General features: G+C 54.0%; 5 protein-coding genes across 5 annotated transcripts; 1 reads left to right on the plus strand and 4 right to left on the minus strand.

The window, feature by feature from the left end:
- Positions 1-157: 157 nt before the first annotated feature.
- CLAFUR5_12478 (MFS-type transporter cnsO) lies at positions 158-1938 on the minus strand (the record flags this gene model as incomplete). The annotated part of the gene is made up of 5 exons (XM_047911626.1): positions 158-774; positions 833-1093; positions 1149-1519; positions 1571-1633; positions 1682-1938. 5 exons carry the CDS (start codon positions 1936-1938, stop codon positions 158-160), a joined length of 1569 nt encoding a protein of 522 aa, XP_047766865.1.
- A 1743-nt stretch (positions 1939-3681) lies between these two features.
- CLAFUR5_12479 (Mechanosensitive ion channel protein Msy2) lies at positions 3682-6027 on the minus strand (the record flags this gene model as incomplete). Its single annotated transcript, XM_047911627.1, has 4 exons — positions 3682-4044; positions 4100-4608; positions 4663-5008; positions 5056-6027. The coding sequence occupies 4 exons, from the start codon at positions 6025-6027 to the stop codon at positions 3682-3684; spliced, it is 2190 nt and encodes a 729-aa protein (XP_047766866.1).
- A 2181-nt stretch (positions 6028-8208) lies between these two features.
- On the plus strand, positions 8209-9045 carry CLAFUR5_12480 (uncharacterized protein; the record flags this gene model as incomplete). Its single annotated transcript, XM_047911628.1, has 3 exons — positions 8209-8268; positions 8330-8495; positions 8546-9045. 3 exons carry the CDS (start codon positions 8209-8211, stop codon positions 9043-9045), a joined length of 726 nt encoding a protein of 241 aa, XP_047767168.1.
- Positions 9046-9479: 434 nt separating this feature from the next.
- CLAFUR5_12481 (Eukaryotic translation initiation factor 3 subunit B) lies at positions 9480-11813 on the minus strand (the record flags this gene model as incomplete). Its single annotated transcript, XM_047911629.1, has 3 exons — positions 9480-9899; positions 9957-11686; positions 11744-11813. 3 exons carry the CDS (start codon positions 11811-11813, stop codon positions 9480-9482), a joined length of 2220 nt encoding a protein of 739 aa, XP_047767167.1.
- A 658-nt stretch (positions 11814-12471) lies between these two features.
- Positions 12472-16457, minus strand: CLAFUR5_12482 (Histone-lysine N-methyltransferase, H3 lysine-4 specific; the record flags this gene model as incomplete). The annotated part of the gene is made up of 3 exons (XM_047911630.1): positions 12472-12575; positions 12632-15698; positions 15813-16457. The coding sequence occupies 3 exons, from the start codon at positions 16455-16457 to the stop codon at positions 12472-12474; spliced, it is 3816 nt and encodes a 1271-aa protein (XP_047767170.1).
- Positions 16458-16785: the final 328 nt, after the last annotated feature.

Raw genomic sequence — 16785 nt, forward strand, 5'->3', positions numbered from 1 at the left:
TGACGTATGTGTCATGTATATGACCGTCATTTACACCTCGACCAGCTTGGTGAAGCGATACTGTCTTGTCGAAGTTTATATACAAAGTTTCATGAACGTCGTTGTCCGAGGCCGTGTCCTTCATCATCTGCACAAGACGTACATCCATCCACCGCACTCAGTACTTGTACCGGAACAACGGACTCTTATCCCCCATCCTCGCCAACTGCTCCTCATTATACTCCAGCCTAATCTGATCCTCATCCATCGCCGCCCGGGCCTTATTAATCCTCCAATACGAAAACTCCAACACCACAACACAAACCAACGTAGCCGCCGCAAACCCCAACCCAATCCCAAAACCCGTCGGATACCCCGGCTGCTCATTATCCAGGAAAACATAACTCCCCACAATCCCGCCAGAATTCCCCAGACAGATATTCAGCGCAATCCCCATAGCCCGCTTCGTATCACCGGCCAAATTCCCTGAGATCCAGGCGCTGCCGGCTGGGTTCGTGGGGTATTGGCCGATACAGATGAGCATGACTGCTAAGTAGCAGGGGCCGATTTGGTTGACGATGTTGGGAGCGAGGGGGAGGAGGATGCAGAAACCTACTAAGGCGACGGACATTTGGCCGAAGATGAAGACGGCGCGCCATTGGACGTGGTCGGACCATTTGGAGAGGACGATTGCGGAGATTGCGCCGGCGACGTAGGGCGGGATGGTCATGAGTTGGGCTTGGCTGGAGGTGTAGCCCATGGATTTTGTTATTGAGGGCATGGTGAATTTGAGGCCTGGGAGGTTGAGGTTAGTGGTGCTTATTTTGGAAGTAATGGCGAGGAGGGTGCTTACCGTATGCGAGGACTGATGCTGTGAAGAGGATCCAAGCTTGCATGTAGACCTTGTAGTCGGTGAGGAGGTCGGTGAGGTATGACCACTTGAACTTCTCGCTGCTTTCCATGTTCTTAGCGCCACCTTCTTTGATGATGGTTTGGATGTGGAGGTAGCGTTGTTCTTCGGCGTTGAGCCATCGGCCAGAGAGAGCTGGCGTGTCAGGCATGATGAAGAAGCATGCCACTCCAATCAAGACTGTGGCAATGCCCTCAAGAATGACTGCAACACGACTCAGTCAGTGACCTGCAAAGGGGTGTCGTCAGCGCAGACTCACAAATCCACGCCCAGCCAGGTCGACCACCAACGCCCTTCATCCTAGCGATAGCGAAGGCGAGCAAGCCAGAGAAGGCACCGGAGAGTGCAGAGGCGCAGTAAAACAGAGCTAGTCGAGTCTGTACTTGTCGTTGTGCATACCATCTGGTAATCAAGTAGACTGCTCCAGGAAAGAAGCCAGCCTCAGCAACACCAAGCAACACTCTGCAGACCATAAGTCCAGCGAAGTTCTTCACAAGGCCAGTAAAGGTCATCACGATGCCCCACGCGACCACGAGTATGCCAAGGTACGTTGATGGTCGCTTGAACTTCTTGAGGATGATGTTTGACGGGACTTCGAGGAGGATGTAGGGGATGAAGAAGATGGAGAGGCTGTGTGAATGGTCAGTACAGCTCCTCGAAGAGAACCACGACTAAACTCACGCAATGTTGTACTCGATACCCCCGAGACCTAGGTCTGTGGTCATGCCTTCGATCTTAGCATTTCTGCATGGATGTCAGATTTGGTCTTTACGTGGTCTTGATGATTCATACCCAATGTTGGCACGATCAATATGGGCGGCCAGGTATAATAACGCCAGGACAGGCACAAGCCGCACATCAATCTTCCTCAGCATCTTGCTGTACTTCGTACCATCTGCACCGAATTCCTCGAAGAACTCGGCATCTTCGTTCGACAGACCGATATTTGCGTACTTGTTGACCTGATACTGTTCAATAATGTCAACCTTCTCAAGGTCCTTGCCGATAGAGGCGAGCGACGCCTGGTCGTGGTCAGGTCCGACACCCATCTTGGTTGTGATCGTGTAGGGATTTTGGTGACACTGATCCCGGCTCGATCGATTCGACTCTTGAAGCAAGGAGGTCGATGAGCTCTATCACCACGACATGAACGCCTGCAAGCTGATATACCATCTGTCAATGCACTACCAAGCACGCCGCTGCCAAGGCGATAGTCTGCGGAGAACCATGTGGCTGTGGTACAATATGGGGCATGTGGGGAGCGGAGAAGCGTGCGCATGGACGATTGGTTTTGTGAGTGGTCCATGTGGTGGCTGGAGCATATCGCGTGAGTACTTACTAGGGCCGTGGAGACTCGTGCTGCATTTCCGCCATATCCGTGGCCATATCCGCCGCCCTGAAGCGCGGTTCACACAGCCGAGTGGTGACACTGCGGATTTGTGAATGTAGCCGTTCTGCGGCAGATGGCTATGGCACGCGCGCATTGCACGACACACACTATGCACAGGGTGCGCAAGATCATCCTGTCCCCGCCAGCAGCGCAGACGATCTGGCCACATTCGCACAGCTGGATATCTGGCTGCAGCGCTGTCAGCAAGATCAGCTAAAGATTTCATAGTAGTCATTCATGAGGGTACGCATTTGGCTGGGGCCTTGTCAGATGGCCGCAGACCAAGCTGGGGAGCTCTCTCAGCCTCATGGTCGAACATTCACTTCGCGCACTTCTACAGCGCACAACGACCTGAGGATGGCGTGCCTCCACAAAGGAGATAACGCGTTCCGACAAGAGCTGGCCAACGGCCTCATCGTTGCGTGTTCGCAAGAGAGATGACCCTTTGCCAAGCAAGAGTGCAGCATTGCGTTCTCGCTTCACGGACACGACGCCCATAACCAGCGGGGAAGGACGTGCAGGGCGACATCAGTAGTGGCTGCTCTAAGGCCAGTAACGTCTCTTCGAAGGGGCCCAACGAGGCACGCAAAGGCACAGTGACCATCCTCGGAGCATGACTACTGCTGTAGGGTCCAGTGACTGGCTTTTCCTCTGTCCTGTTGCTCTTCGATGTAGGGTTGCTTAAGTCTTCTCTCCCTTGCCCGAATGCTGTCTTCGTACTCTTACATGCGAGTCTTTGAGCAGGACCTTCCGTGTTTGTAGTGTTTGACGACAACGGCGTAGTACAGTAGCTCTTCAGATGTTCCTTCCTTCCTAATTCTTTGCGCCTGAGCCTCATCATGTCCCTCCGATTGAGGCGACGTCGCCGATCAGCTCTGGTCACAGATTTGCTGAGGTATCTCGAAACACGTGTGGGTTCCTCGTTGGCATCGGGAAGCAGTGGTATAGGCAGATTCTAGAGGCATCGTGATCGGCAGTGTGTGTCTTGCGTGTGTGTCTTGCGCCCTTCTGCTAGGATTCAGTGCTCGAACCGAAACCAGGACATGTAGTTAGTTCCATATCGTCCATCAACAACAACTTGTTCGGAGAGAGATGTTGGGTGTTGATGCATGGTCCACTATCACGCTCGCTGTTCTTTGAGGTGAAAGAAATAGCCTGGTCCGTGCTCACAGAACTCCAACCAAATCATCAAGATACCCTCTTGTTCGAGGACGACAAACCCCAACGAATCATTTACTGTATAAGGCAGATATCACTTGACAATGCTACAAGACAGGAGGAGGTATCACACGCATCATAGTATCATGAACGGCATAATATACGGGTATCTCGCTCAAAACGCATCACCATCATCACAAACACCTCCCCATCCACACCATCCCATCATAACACATTACACCCATCAAATAGCCGACGGCCTCCTCGCCCCCTCAGCCGGCCCATGTCTCGCCCTCAAGCCCGGGAACATCGCCATCGCCGGCGTCAAAAGATCAACACTCGCACTAATCGCCTCAGGCACAAGCTCAACAATGCTAGTACCAGTCGGGTACAGTCTCGACGATTCTGTCTTCTCTGCCTTGGCGGATCGCGCGGAGATAGCGTCAATGTCAGAGACTGCGACACTGTACGATGGGTTTGAAGGGTCGCCGAGAGCAGGGCCTGAGCCACCTGGAGGATCGATGGGGACACGTCGGCAGGCGGCGAGGAGCTCGCACATGAATTTGTTGCGGCGGGTGTTGCGGAGCATTTCGTTGTGGAAGTTGGACTGGGGGATGTGTTAGCTGTGTGATGATTAGATTATGGTGGTGAGCGTAGCGTACCTTATGTCTGATCTCAACACGGAGCTCGAGACTCTTCATGTCGCCGATGCTTCGGAGCTCAACGTCAAAGTCTGGCTGGAAGTCTCTTCTGTTCTCATCCGCAGCGACAAATATGGCAAGCTCACCTCTCAACGCAAGGATGTCCTCCATCTTCGTGCCCGCGCAGACGTTCAGGGTGAGGCGCTCCTTCATCTGCTTGCTGCGGGTGACGTTCTCGACCCAGAGGTTGTTGGCGATGTTGTGTGGGATCTGGACGATGCCATCGTTGTCGACGCGCTTGAAGACGCTATACATCAAGGAGATGTGCTTCACGATTAGTTCTTGATGATCGATGTTGACGCGGTCGCCAATATCGTAAGGGCGCTTGACGAAGAGGAAGATGCAGCATGACAGGAACTCTGTGACTGTGCCGCCGATAGCGAATGCAAGACCGGTGAAGGAAGTCCACATTGTAGCAGTCTTAGTGGCGAAGGCTTTCGAGAAGAAGGTTGCGTAGATGAATGCGATGGCTGGAGGATTGTTAGAAAAAAATAAAGAAAAGCAGTACCAAAAGATGTACTCACCAATGACAACCGCGAAGCTCAACATTTTGTCGAGAACGCCGATGGCAGAAGAAATGTCCTGCATGCTTATCGCGCGATCTTTGCGCTCGTTTCCAGCGTTGATGATCAACATTTCCATCTCTTCGAGACTGACGTCTCCATTGTCATCGCGGTCCAGGATATGGAACACTTCCTCAGCAAGCTCGCGGCGGTCTGCGCCCAGCACTTCGACGAGATCATGTTGGAACAGTGCATCGTGGCCAGCACCTGCGAAGGATAGCCAGAGTCGTCGTGCGAGTGCTTTCGATGCACGCTCGGTTTCGAGAGCCTTGAGCACGATGGAGTGGGCATTGGTCGTCGAGAACAGCTGTTGGCCAGTGACATCAGAAGCCATAGCGCCAATGCTGCGGTCACCTTGTCGCGGACTCGGTGCATGTCGCTGAAGATTCGCGTCTCCATGCCGGCTTTCTGGAGTTGTGTGCGGACGGTGTTCAAACCACTAGACTGGATCTCGCTGTCCTCCTCTTGGAACTCGCGGCAGAACTCTGGGAATAGCTTGCGCGAGGCATCGTACAGGAGGTCGAGCATGCGAATCATCCTCTTGCTTTCGCGGATTTTGTGGTCATACTGTTTGCGGTGGTAGTTGATGCTGACCAACTGCATGATGGTCTTTTCAACGAGGAAGATCGCAGCAACGATAATACCAGCCTTAAACACCATCTGTACCGTCTTGACCCAGTCTTTGTCCTGAGGCTGGATCATGGTGCCTGTCGCCTGGTCGAGGTGCTTCCCTTGGTCGAAGACATAGATGAGGCTAGAGGTACCCCAGGCAACAATGGTCCAGAAGAAGACAGAAAGTGGAATCTCAAGTGCCTTGAGGACGAGCGAGTACTTGCGAATGCCGGTGCTGATGAGTCCACATGCCATTTGAAAGATGAGTGGGACAGTCTGAGCGACGAGCTTGCAAACCCATAGCGCGAGCCAAATGACCTCGATCCAGATGAAAAGTCCTAGTAGTCGGATACCATCGGCACGTTCATCTGCCTTGACGGTCGCAAAGATGATCAGAGGAATTGCCAGTAGTGCGGAAACTGGCAGGATGTACAGTGCATACCGTGTGATGATCGAGGCCGAATGGATCTTGGACAGAAAGTTTCCAATCTTTGTCAGGGCGTCTTCATCGCTGTCGTCTGCAAGGGCACCAGGTCCGTCGATGCCATTGAGGCTGCCTGTGGTCTTTCGTCGGCCGAGTACAGGCCTGTGCGGTGTGGAGTCCAGTTGTGTGACAGTAACACCAGGCTCCTTCTTGAGTTCCTGGCTTTCCAGGTCCCGTTCGTGTAGTCTGCTAAGGTCATGAGCTGTGATCTCGTTCTCGTAGTGAGCCATTGTCCTAAGCTGAGTCTATGCTACTGCGCTTTGGCTGAAAGCGCGGCAGAGCAGACTAGCAGGACAATACAATTGTTAGAGGTCAGGGACGAGGTAAGAGGCGCGGTGTAGGCAAGCCACGGCGGTCTTGCAGCACGACATATATGAAAAGATCCACACTGCGCTGCCATGACTTCGGTCGTCTAAGCTGTGGGTCTCGACCACATGGCAGTGCTCCAGTCCATGTGCACGCCGTGTCCGAGCATCAAAGTGGTCATTATAGGAGTCGACTCCAACCAATTGTGAGTAGATTCCAACGCCTACCGACGACTAAGCAGTACCACATCCATACTTGCAGGCGATGTGTAAACTTACATGCGGACACGCCGTCCAGACTGTGGCTTCTCGCGTGTCTGTCCGCGCTGGCAACCTTGGACATAGCCGAAAGGAGTAGGCCTGTCTCATCACAAAGCCAGAAACATCCTGAGGGGCATGCAGCTGCAGGAAAGCCAGCAGTCTGGTGCCAGCTAGCACTGCAGTAAGTTGTTCCAGCTGTGGATAGCGCGGTGAGAGAGACTGAGTGGCTTCGTGAAGAAAGTTCATCTGGACCGTTTCCTGGGCGGCGTTGCCAGCCAGCCACAAGTCGGAGGCGCCATCAACAGGAACAATGTCCATCGATTCATTACCCTGACCTTGGAGGTCGCTCCATCCGGTGATGTGCAATGCGTTACTGAACGTATCGCGATGACTTTGTGGTTGTTGTTCGACGAAGGATGCCATTCAATGCTTCATCTCACAAGGTCCGACATCGCTGCCAAGAGTCAGGAAGACCGTTTCACTGGAAAGCACGTGGCTAGCTCGAAAGCATAAGATCTCCTTCCCGGACTTCGCTTCATCTCGTCTCACCTTGCTCGGCCTCGACCGCAGCTCGAGTTCTGGTGGCTTGCTGAACCAGTATAATCACGGTACTGTGGCTGTCTCGGTGCACGATGGCTTCGCCACGCTTCGCCAACATCACGACACGATGGACTGGCCAGGAAGCATTGCACGCGATTGCACAAGACGCAGGAGTCGGTCCCGAATCATTGAGGCAGCCAATGCATATCCATGACCTGCCTCTGGGCCGCAAGACTCATGAATTGCCAAGATCTCGCAGATGATATGTGTACAGTACAAGCTCACGAGGTCTCCGTGCCACCATTGATCTCAGCGAGCTTCTGTATTATAATGATACCCTGCACCGCTCCATTGGCGCAGGGTGGGGAATGGCAAGCAGAACAGAGGACGAGGACGGTGCGAGTCTGCAGAAAGACCCCGACAACACCTCAGCACTTATCAAGCATGAGCTTCTCCTAATTTGTTCTTCCTCCACGGTCGTTGAATGATCCGGGTAGCGAGCAGCGGTCGATGGAGTGATCTTCAGGCCAGCGAGTGCATCCAAGGTCTGCCTGGCAGTTCTGACAAGTTCAATTCTGTGAAGGTACCGACGGTACATCTCGCCGTTGGCAAGTTGTGTCACGCCTTGTGACCTCTGCGGTGTCCAGAAGCTCCGATCGGTCGAGTTGACAGTCCATAAGAGCTCGGAACAGTCTTCCCTTTCCGGGAGGCCTACTCAGGGTGAGATATGTCAATCGCTTGGCTCTCTCTCGATCTCCGGACCCAGGAAGACATGACGATGGCCAAGATATTGTGAGTACAAGAACACGGGTTTGGCTGCTGTTTAGGTCGTAACGAGCGATCTTGGTAACGACCGACGTGCCTAAGAATAAGTACATGTACCTGAGCTCTCTGCGGCGAGATTCCGATGTGATGTAGGCTGAAGGGATCCTGCCTGACCACCGGGCAGTAAGGAACGGGGCAGAAAGCACATGCTGAACCCCAAGCACTCGCATGATATCTTGGACATGTTCACTTGCAGGACCTCTAATATGGCTGCAAATCAATGCGAAACTGCCATGCTGCCCCGGGATGATGTTCGAAAAGCACAAGTGAAGTTGGAAGTGCTCAGTCACTCGTCACTTCCCTCTCACTATGCTAGCGTATAACGGCTGCAGGGATTGAGCTGGAGGTACACCGCGAGCGTTTCGTAAGGCCCTCTTCCACCTCATAGGATCTTTTTTCCACACGACAAAGATCAACAGCACACGATTGACCGCATCATAAACCTTTAACAACATCCCCAGCCATCGCACGACCGCAAGCATGCGTCTCCTGGCCACACTGGTCGGCCTCTGCGCTGCAGTGGCCATCGCAACGCCGCAGGTAAGTGAACTGCCTGTCCCACACGTAGAAAGCCACCATACTGACAAACACCCTCCACCAGATCAGCCTCAGCCGCATGGACCCCGATGAGCCGCTCTCTCAACCAACAGACGCCCCAACTCGCCCACTCAACCAGCACGATACCTCGAACGAGGACCCCGCCGTCCTCTTCCACCAGCTCAAGGCCACCACCCCAGACTCAGGCATCATGGAGCTCGGCGAAGACGGTAAGATCGCCAACGACTCTCACCATCAACTGCTTCTTACCTCGTCATAGGCGTGGCCCGCTCCTACGACCAGGACGGCAAAGTCCTCGACGCCCTTCGTCTCACCAACTCCCAACTCACCTCCCTCCTCTCCGAAGCCACCAGCAGCGACCCTGCAGTCCTCACCTGGTACCGCTCGCTCTTCACCGGCATCTCAGGCTACGACGTGCCCTCATCCCACCTCTTCAACCCACACCCCTCCCTCCTCCCCGCTCGCTTCCAACCCAAGAACAACAACAACAACAACAACAAAGCTCCCCCCACCACCACCTCCTCCTCAAACAACCACGCCCTCAGCATGCACACACCCTCACCCACGTTCTGCTACGACTACGTGTGCGCGAACAATTTCGACTGCGACCTTCGAAACTGTGGCAAGTGCGTCGACATTGAAATGTTCGGCCAGCCAGTCGGTGGAGGCCGGTGTAACCGGAATGCATTTGTGGACCAGCCGTATATGCCGGGAGAGTCGTCGGAGACGTGTTGGTGGGATTGGTTTTTTGGGTGTTGAGGTGGAGGGGTGAGATGAGATGTGATGGCTCATGGCTTATGGCCTACGACATGACAAAATACGACACGACATAACATAACATGATACCATATGACACGACAATAGCTCAGAGGATTGAGACTTCCTTTCTACCTCGAGTAGAGCGATGATGCAGGATGTAGCTTCGACAGCTAGGCTGTTCTGAGATGAAGCGAAATAAAACCGGTACCAACCTGAACTGTCCGATCAAGCTTCATCACATTCTTCGCAAGTCACGGTAACAGCAACGTCTGAGCATACGTGAAGCAACTGCATAGCCATGATGACCTTTCATATATCATCAATGCGATCTACATGCATGCATCTCTCTCCATGCCAACGAAACGTCGACATCTTGCCGCTCACACCTTTCCACAACCGTCGTCTCGCACCGCCATCTCCTCACTTGCTCATCTCTACTCAATGATCTCCTCACTCTCCTCCAAAATCTCCTCAAAGATCTCCTCAACAACCTTACTCTCATCGCCATCCTCCTCCACAACGAGCGCCTTCCTCTCCTCACTCAACTCCTCCAAACCATAATCCCTCCTCTCCTCCACCAACTCCTCCACAGTCCGCTCGCGCCACGCAAGCCACTCATCCAACAGTCTACGGCGGTTCTCAATAACAGCCTTGTCAGCACTACTGCGCTTGGCGTTATCAGCCTCGTCGAATTGGCGGGAGTAGTCGCGGAGGTTCTTGCGGATCTGTTTCATCTCTTCCTTGGAGAGGAGACGGTCGGGGCGGGGACGCCAGGTGAATTGCTTGAATTGCTCGAGGGGTTCCTCGCGGAGGGTTTGGCCGGAGAAGGTGTAGAGGTGATAGCCGTTTTCCATCTAGGAGGGGGTGTTAGTGAGCGTGGTTATGATGTTTTAGGTTCTGGGTAGACTTACTCTGTGCTTCCACACACTGGCGCTGGTAGCGACGTAGCGGCCAGATGGATCCCACTCAATGTCAGTGACACCATAGTGGTCAGCAGTGTTCATAAGCTGGAGGTTGGCAGTGAGGTCCTTATCCTTCTCCTCCTTCTCGCCCTCAAAGTCAAAGTCCCAGAAGTCGAGGTCGAAGCTCTGCTGGTTGAGTACAGTAGCGACGACGACGAATCGTCCGGCTGGCGACCAGTGAATGGCGTTGTTGTTCTTCTTGTCGACAGTACGAATGAGCTTGAAGTTACCAACAGCATTCTTGGCCTTCTCGGGGCAGAAGAAAGACACGGAAGTCTTCGGTGCTACCTGCGAGCCAGCTGGCACTTCACCAGCAGTGATCAGAACGAATCGATCACCCTTTGGCTCCCATGCAAAGTTGATGACAGTCTCCTTCAAGCTGTCGACGACTTCGACTGGGACGCCCTTCTCTCGCACTCGGAAGATTTCAAGGTTGGTAGCGAGCGACTTCTTCGACTTGCTGTGCCTGTCGACCTTGACACAAACAAAGGCAGAGTCGGACTGCCAGTGAAGCTTGGCATCGCTGACGTTGAACAGGTTTCGTGTGCGCACAATCTCCTTTGACGGGATAGACATGAGACCGACCTTGGCTGGGTTTGAGCCCAGCTCGGGTGTCCAGTAGCAGAAAAGCTGCTCGTACTCCTTCTGTTCGTGGCGTTGAGGTGTGGCAGGGCACCACTCGAAGTCCTGAATACCCTCGATCTTGACGCTGACCTTGTCCATGAGTCTCATGCTTGGCAGCTCGTACACGCTGACGCTCTGGCCCGGAGTCATGCGTGCAACGTACTTGGCGTCGGCGGACCACTTGAAGGCTGGCCACTGAATCTTCTGCTTGATCGGGTTGCCGTCTGGGTCAGTAGCTGGGCCTGGCATGTCGAGAGTTTGGAAGGAACGAAGTGGCTTGTTAGTGGCAACATCCCAGATGATGTAGTTCTTGCCATCCTCTTCAACCGAGAGCACGGGGTTGCCCTCTTCGATGGTCATGGGGCGATGAGACCACGTAGTCATGTAGCGCTCATCCGGGGAGAAGTCGACGAGGTTGACACCCGGGTGCATAAACCGCTTCTGCCTCGACCAGTTTGGTCCTCCCCAGAGCTGCACACCCTGCGAGTGCATGGATGTGAGGTATGTGCCCTTTGGCGACCACTGCACAAACGACTCGGTCCAGTGTTGTCTGTCCACGACCGGCTCCGGCTGTCCATCCTTCTCGTTCCAGAAGACACCAACGTTATCGCCACGGTACATGACGAACTGGTCTCTGCCCTCTGCATCGCCCAACCACCATCTCAAGTGCTCCTTCTCCTCGAATGCTGGGATCTCTGGTGCCTTGTACTGCTCGTCGATTCTGCCCTCGCGTCCGAAGCGCTCAATGTCAGTGAGCTTGTTGACAGCCATGGTGTGCTTCTTGTCGAGTGGCTGTCCGTGAAGCGCCTTGACTGCGGCGGCCGCCTGTGCTGGTGTCTCGTACTCGACGAATGCGAAGCCCTCGGACATCTTGCCATCTTCGGCCATGGGCATGTACACGTTCTCCTCCTTGGTCTTGCCATGCTTGGTGAGTGAGCGGAGGATGAACTTCACCAGCTTGTCCTTGCTGGCCTCGGGGACCTTTGGGAGGCCGTCGATCACGATGAAGGTGTCGAGGCCCTCCTCCATGTGTGTTTCATACTGTTCCTTGAGATCTGCCGCATATTTTTATCAGATTATGTGCGCTCCACACCTCATATGCGCTTTCTTACCGTCAAAGTTGATCTCCTCATCGTCTTCATATTCTGTTTCAGGGTCGAGCTGCTCGAACGAGGGCGCCATGATTGGGGTGTAGTCGAGTCCGCCGAGATAGCGAAGGCGAATCTCGGGAGCGTCGCTATTGCTGTATGTCGTACCTAGTGATGTCCCGGCGATAGTCTGAATTCCTCGATGTCCTGATTCTTTCACGATGGCGCGTTGGACGATTTTGTCGAGAATCCAAACCACGAATTGCGGGGCGGCGCCAAGACAGCTCACGGGATCATCCGCACTTGTCAAGAACAATTAGAACGATTGACTTATGAGTCGCACAGACCAGTCATATGAACGGCTCAGAACGCCGTGATACCATGAGATGAGAGATCTGGTACTACCATAGTGTTCAAGAGCCATAGGCGACTCACACATCGAAGACCAGTCGACCGAGAACTTGTGGCATCACCATCTCACAACATCTCTCCACATCCATTTGAGCGTCTATCCTCGTGTCATCGTGCCTCTCTCGCCTCTATACACAACAAGACAATACTGTGACACAAGCGCTATCTGCGCGTCCGCCCTTGACTCATTCTTTTCCTTCCCCGCGCCATGCAATGCTTTCAAGCCGCAACCGCCTATGCGGCACATTATTGCTCGCCCAAAAATGCTGGAGAGAAAAATGACAAATGTGCCTCCTCCCAATCACTCGTCCATGGCCTGGCATAGCAGGATGGTGGTATCTCTAATTCAAGAAGCCCTTGCAGTTCGCAGAACCGCAGAGGCAAGGGATACGATCCGTCGATCCGATCTCGCGTTCGAACTTGTAGTCGTAAGTAAGTTCGTCGTCTGCGGTTCGTGTTAGCAATGATCCTCTTGTTCTCCATGTTCCTGGCTGCACTCACTTTTGTAGATGTCCTTGAGGGCATAGATGACAATACGCGGCGTGCCCTCGACCTTGATAATCTTCGCCGTGCAGTTCGGGTCGCAAGAGTGGTTGATGAAACGTGCAATGCCACCCTTCTTCGTCGCATCGACAATCTCGTCGTCCATCATTCGGAAGAGGTAGGACGAGCCAACACCTTGCTTCTCATACTTGATTTCACGCATATCGGCCACCTTCTGTCGGACCTTCTCACCAACATATTCGATGATGAGTTCATTGATGCCAATGTTCTCCTCAGCATAGAGACCCCAGCCGTGGATGGCAGAGCGGTCGAACTTGACGAGCTTCTTTCGCTTCTTCAGTTGGTTGAACCGGATGGCAACATCGGCATCGCTCGTTGCAAAGCTCTGCTTCTGCAGGTTGATGTCGTTGACCAGACGTCGATTGTTGACACGGTTGCTTCGGGAGGTTGCAGTGCTGGCAAGCTTCTCCGCTGCCGCAATCTTTGCTTTCTCCGCTGCTTCGGCCACAGCATTCGGATTGGCATTGATTTGGGCCTGTCGAGCTTCGCGCGCCTTCTGGACCTTGATGCGATGGGGAAGGTACTTAGACTTCTCCTCGTTCAAGATCTTCTTGACGCCCTCAGTACGCGCGCTGCCACTTGGGTTGGGCACGTAATAGCCTTGGATCAAAGGCTTCGGCTGTGCAAGACCAGCAGCACCGTCGCTGTTCAGCGCCTTGATCTCCTTTTGTTTCCATGCCCATAGCTTTGCATCGCCGATGTCGTACGCAGCACAATCAGCCAGAGCCCTGCGAGCAAACGCCATGTCTTCCTCATCTTTGATGAAGTTCTGCCAGCCATCGATGTCGAGGGCCACCCTACGATCCTCTTCAACGGTACGCCGTGGCTTGTCGTGCGTGAAGTGAAGCCCGATGTCCTTGTCTTCGACCTCATCGGCAACCTCAATCTCGCGCTCGATCTTCTCGACGGTCTCCGGTGCGATTGCTTTGCTCGCAGCCTTGGCCTTCTTCGCCTCGGCTTTGAGTGCTTCTTGCTCTGCCAACAGCTCTTTTTTGGTCTTGCGCTTCTTCTTGGCCTTCTCCTTGACGACTTTCGCATCGGGATCCGCCGCGGGAGTGCCATCTTTCTCCTTGCTGGGTACGACGCCGTCGTCAAGAAATGCGTCAAGGTCCCGTTTGACACCAATCCTGACCTGGAACAGGTCATCGTCGGCCTTCGATCGCTGGCGAACGTACAGCTCTGTTCGCGCCCGGGTGGCATACTTCGAATCGCGGGGGAGTGTATTGGTGACAAGCTCTAGTTCGCGAGTTGCAAGGTCCTCAGGCTCCTTATGCAAGAGGTGACCGAGCATCTCCTTGTGGAACGAGTCAAACGTCTCCTTCTCTTCTTCGTCCCACTCGGCGACTTTCCTTCGCTTAGACTTGGGTGTGTCAGTAACAGACTCCGAATCGTTAAAGGGCGTCGAATTGCGACTTGTTCTGCTTGGTGGCCTCGTTTCCTGATCATCCGTGTCGCGTGTAACGGATGTGTGGCGCTCATCGTCCGAATCTTCTTCTTCGGCGTACATTTGCTGGAGGCGAAAGTGTAGGCCTCTTGCGTGTGCAGGCCTCTGCGCTGGCTTGCGTCGTCTCTCGTCCACGAATGCATTGCTGGGGCCTCTTTCTCTGTCTCTTTCCCCTCGTCTGCCACGCTGCGAGTTTGGATCGTGCGGCCGGAGTGGTCTTTGTCCGCGGCGAGATTTTGATGTTTGAGGTGAGTCGTCTGCAGCTTTGCTGAACAAGAGACCTGGTGCTTTGTTCTCGTTGTTTGATGGATCTGGCAAACCAAGCTTCCTGCGCTTTGAAACATGCTTTGACGGCTCCAGGCTGTCGTGGAAAATCGGTATCGCAATCCTGGTCTTGATGTCGCCCATGATTTTGTCACGTAGTTCCATTCGCAGCTGTTCTAGCGCGCCTTGCACTGGGTCAAGGTTCTCGGCCCTGTTCTTCTTCTCAATCTCAAGATCCTCAGCTTCTTCGCGCTCGAGCCGCTCAAACTCTTCGCGTTTCTGCTTCTCAGCAACCACTCGTTCCGGACTTGGACTTCGCTCGTAGTCTGGGTTGCCATATTTTTGGCATTCCATGCTCATCTTGTACGTGAACAGTGCTTCCTCGTTGCACTCTTGGAAACATCGCTCGGTCTCGTCTTCTCCACGTTTCGAGTCGTCAAACACAATGTAGTAGCCAGTCTTATCCAGTCGCACTTCTCGCCAGTCAAACGCCTTCAGTCGCTTCTTGAGATGAGGAATGGTAGTCCCCAGAACAGGCACCGAACGATGCGGAATGTGGATGTACGGCTTTCGCTTGATCTTGCTCAGAACAAGCTCGTCTTCGATGAGCATCGCGGCTCCAGTCTTCACGGCAGGAATATCGGGATTTGCTGAGTCTCGCGAATCTCGTGTACCTCTAGGACCTGCCGGGGGAGGTTTCGCAGCCTTGCTAGATGGTCCTTTGGGCGCATTCAACGGAGGTGCTGGGGAATCCTTCGCTGATGTCCCGTCAGGTGCTGAAGGAGCAGAGAGACTGTGTTGTTTCGCGCGTTCCTCCCTCGCTTTCTTCAAGACGGCCTCCACATGTTTCTTGCATCTTCGGCCCTCGCGATCAAGCTCAACCCTGACAGGATGTAGTCCAATACGCTGCCCGTTGAATTCAACCTCGGCTCTCTTTGCAGCATTGACTGCAGAAACCTCGACACCATCTCTAACAGAGTCTCGATACTTAATCAATGCAATGCCGAGAAAGCTGCCTGTTTCTGGATCCGTCTTGTTCTGCACCGAAGCCACGCTGCCGAATGTGGAGAAGTTCAGTCGCAAAGTTGTTTCAGGCAAGAATGGGTCGAACCCGATCGCGAGCACCTGCTGAGCCTCCCCAGGTCCAATGGAATTGCGGTCCACTTTGAACGGTGGCAAGGTATATGGTGCAATGCGATATATGGCTTTGCTCGGCTGGGACTTTGGCCTGCATTGTCCTGACATGTAGCCAGGTATTGCCAACCTCGGGTCCGGTGGCGGATCAGGTTCATATATCTGCCATTATCCATTGTCAGCGAAAGGGTACAGAGCGGTTTCTTCATCTTTTCGACTTCAAGTTATGTGTATGATATTGCGCAAGCTCAGCAGAATGTGAAATATGTAGCGTACCTCTGTGCCGAATTCTCTTTTGCGTAATTGTGCCCGTTTACGCTCTTCTTTGCTGAGCTTGCCGTCCAATTCCGGATCCCAAACCGCTCTGTACCCTTTCACTTTGCCTGGTGGCGGGAGCATTTGTGTTCGAGGCTTTGGCTCTGAAGGAGGTGCAGGAATGCTGTCCGAGGCAGGTATTTTCGCGGCAACGGTGCCATCAATGGAAGCCATGTCTGCGGCAGATTTCGAGTGTCGCGGAGAATTGCCTTTCGGCGGCGAAGAGTCTTCGTGGTTGGTGAGGGGTGTGAGGCCATTGGCAGTAGCCGAGTTTCTGTTGTGCGCAAAGGCATGTGAGTTTGAAGCGAGCTTCGAGGAGGCTACACTTGCGCGTGAGCTCGCGGAGCCCACGCCGTGCAACATATCACTCTGGTCAGTCTGCGTGCCATCCGAGTCTGGCGAGGTGTATTGACTCGAGCGAACGCCATTGGCGGGTGCCATTGTGTGGGAGGTGCCGTTAGTGATGGTGGCAGACCCGCTGGCAAGTCTGGTGGAACTCGAGGAGGTGGCCGGTGAGTGTCGCGAGGGCGCGTGTTCACGCTTCCGCTTCAGTGAGCCGGGAGAGTGAGGTCTGCTGATGGTCTCGAGGCCGCCAGACTGCGACATTACGCCGCCGCCAGCTCACTCGGGCCTCATGCCCAGCAGCAGTTGTGGTGTATGTGTGTGACATGCACCAAATGCGACCAGCCAGGCTATCTCGGTAATGGCAGAAGGAAGTGCGGGCCCAGGAGCGGAACAATATTCCGTCGGGGGTGTAAAGCGTGCAGAACGTGATTATCACGCGTCGCGGAGTGCTGCAGACGGCGGAGATGGGATAAGCTGGTGCTGCGGTGGTGGTCGAGTGGTGGTGGTGGTGGTGTCAGTGTTGGAAGTAGGTTCCTCCTTGCTGATCGACGCGAACGCACGGGCTCTCCACTGCTTCACTCGCCGCACG

The sequence above is a fragment of the Fulvia fulva genome, chromosome 10 (genome assembly GCF_020509005.1).
Source record: "Fulvia fulva chromosome 10, complete sequence".
Taxonomy (NCBI): Eukaryota; Fungi; Ascomycota; class Dothideomycetes; order Mycosphaerellales; family Mycosphaerellaceae; genus Fulvia; species Fulvia fulva.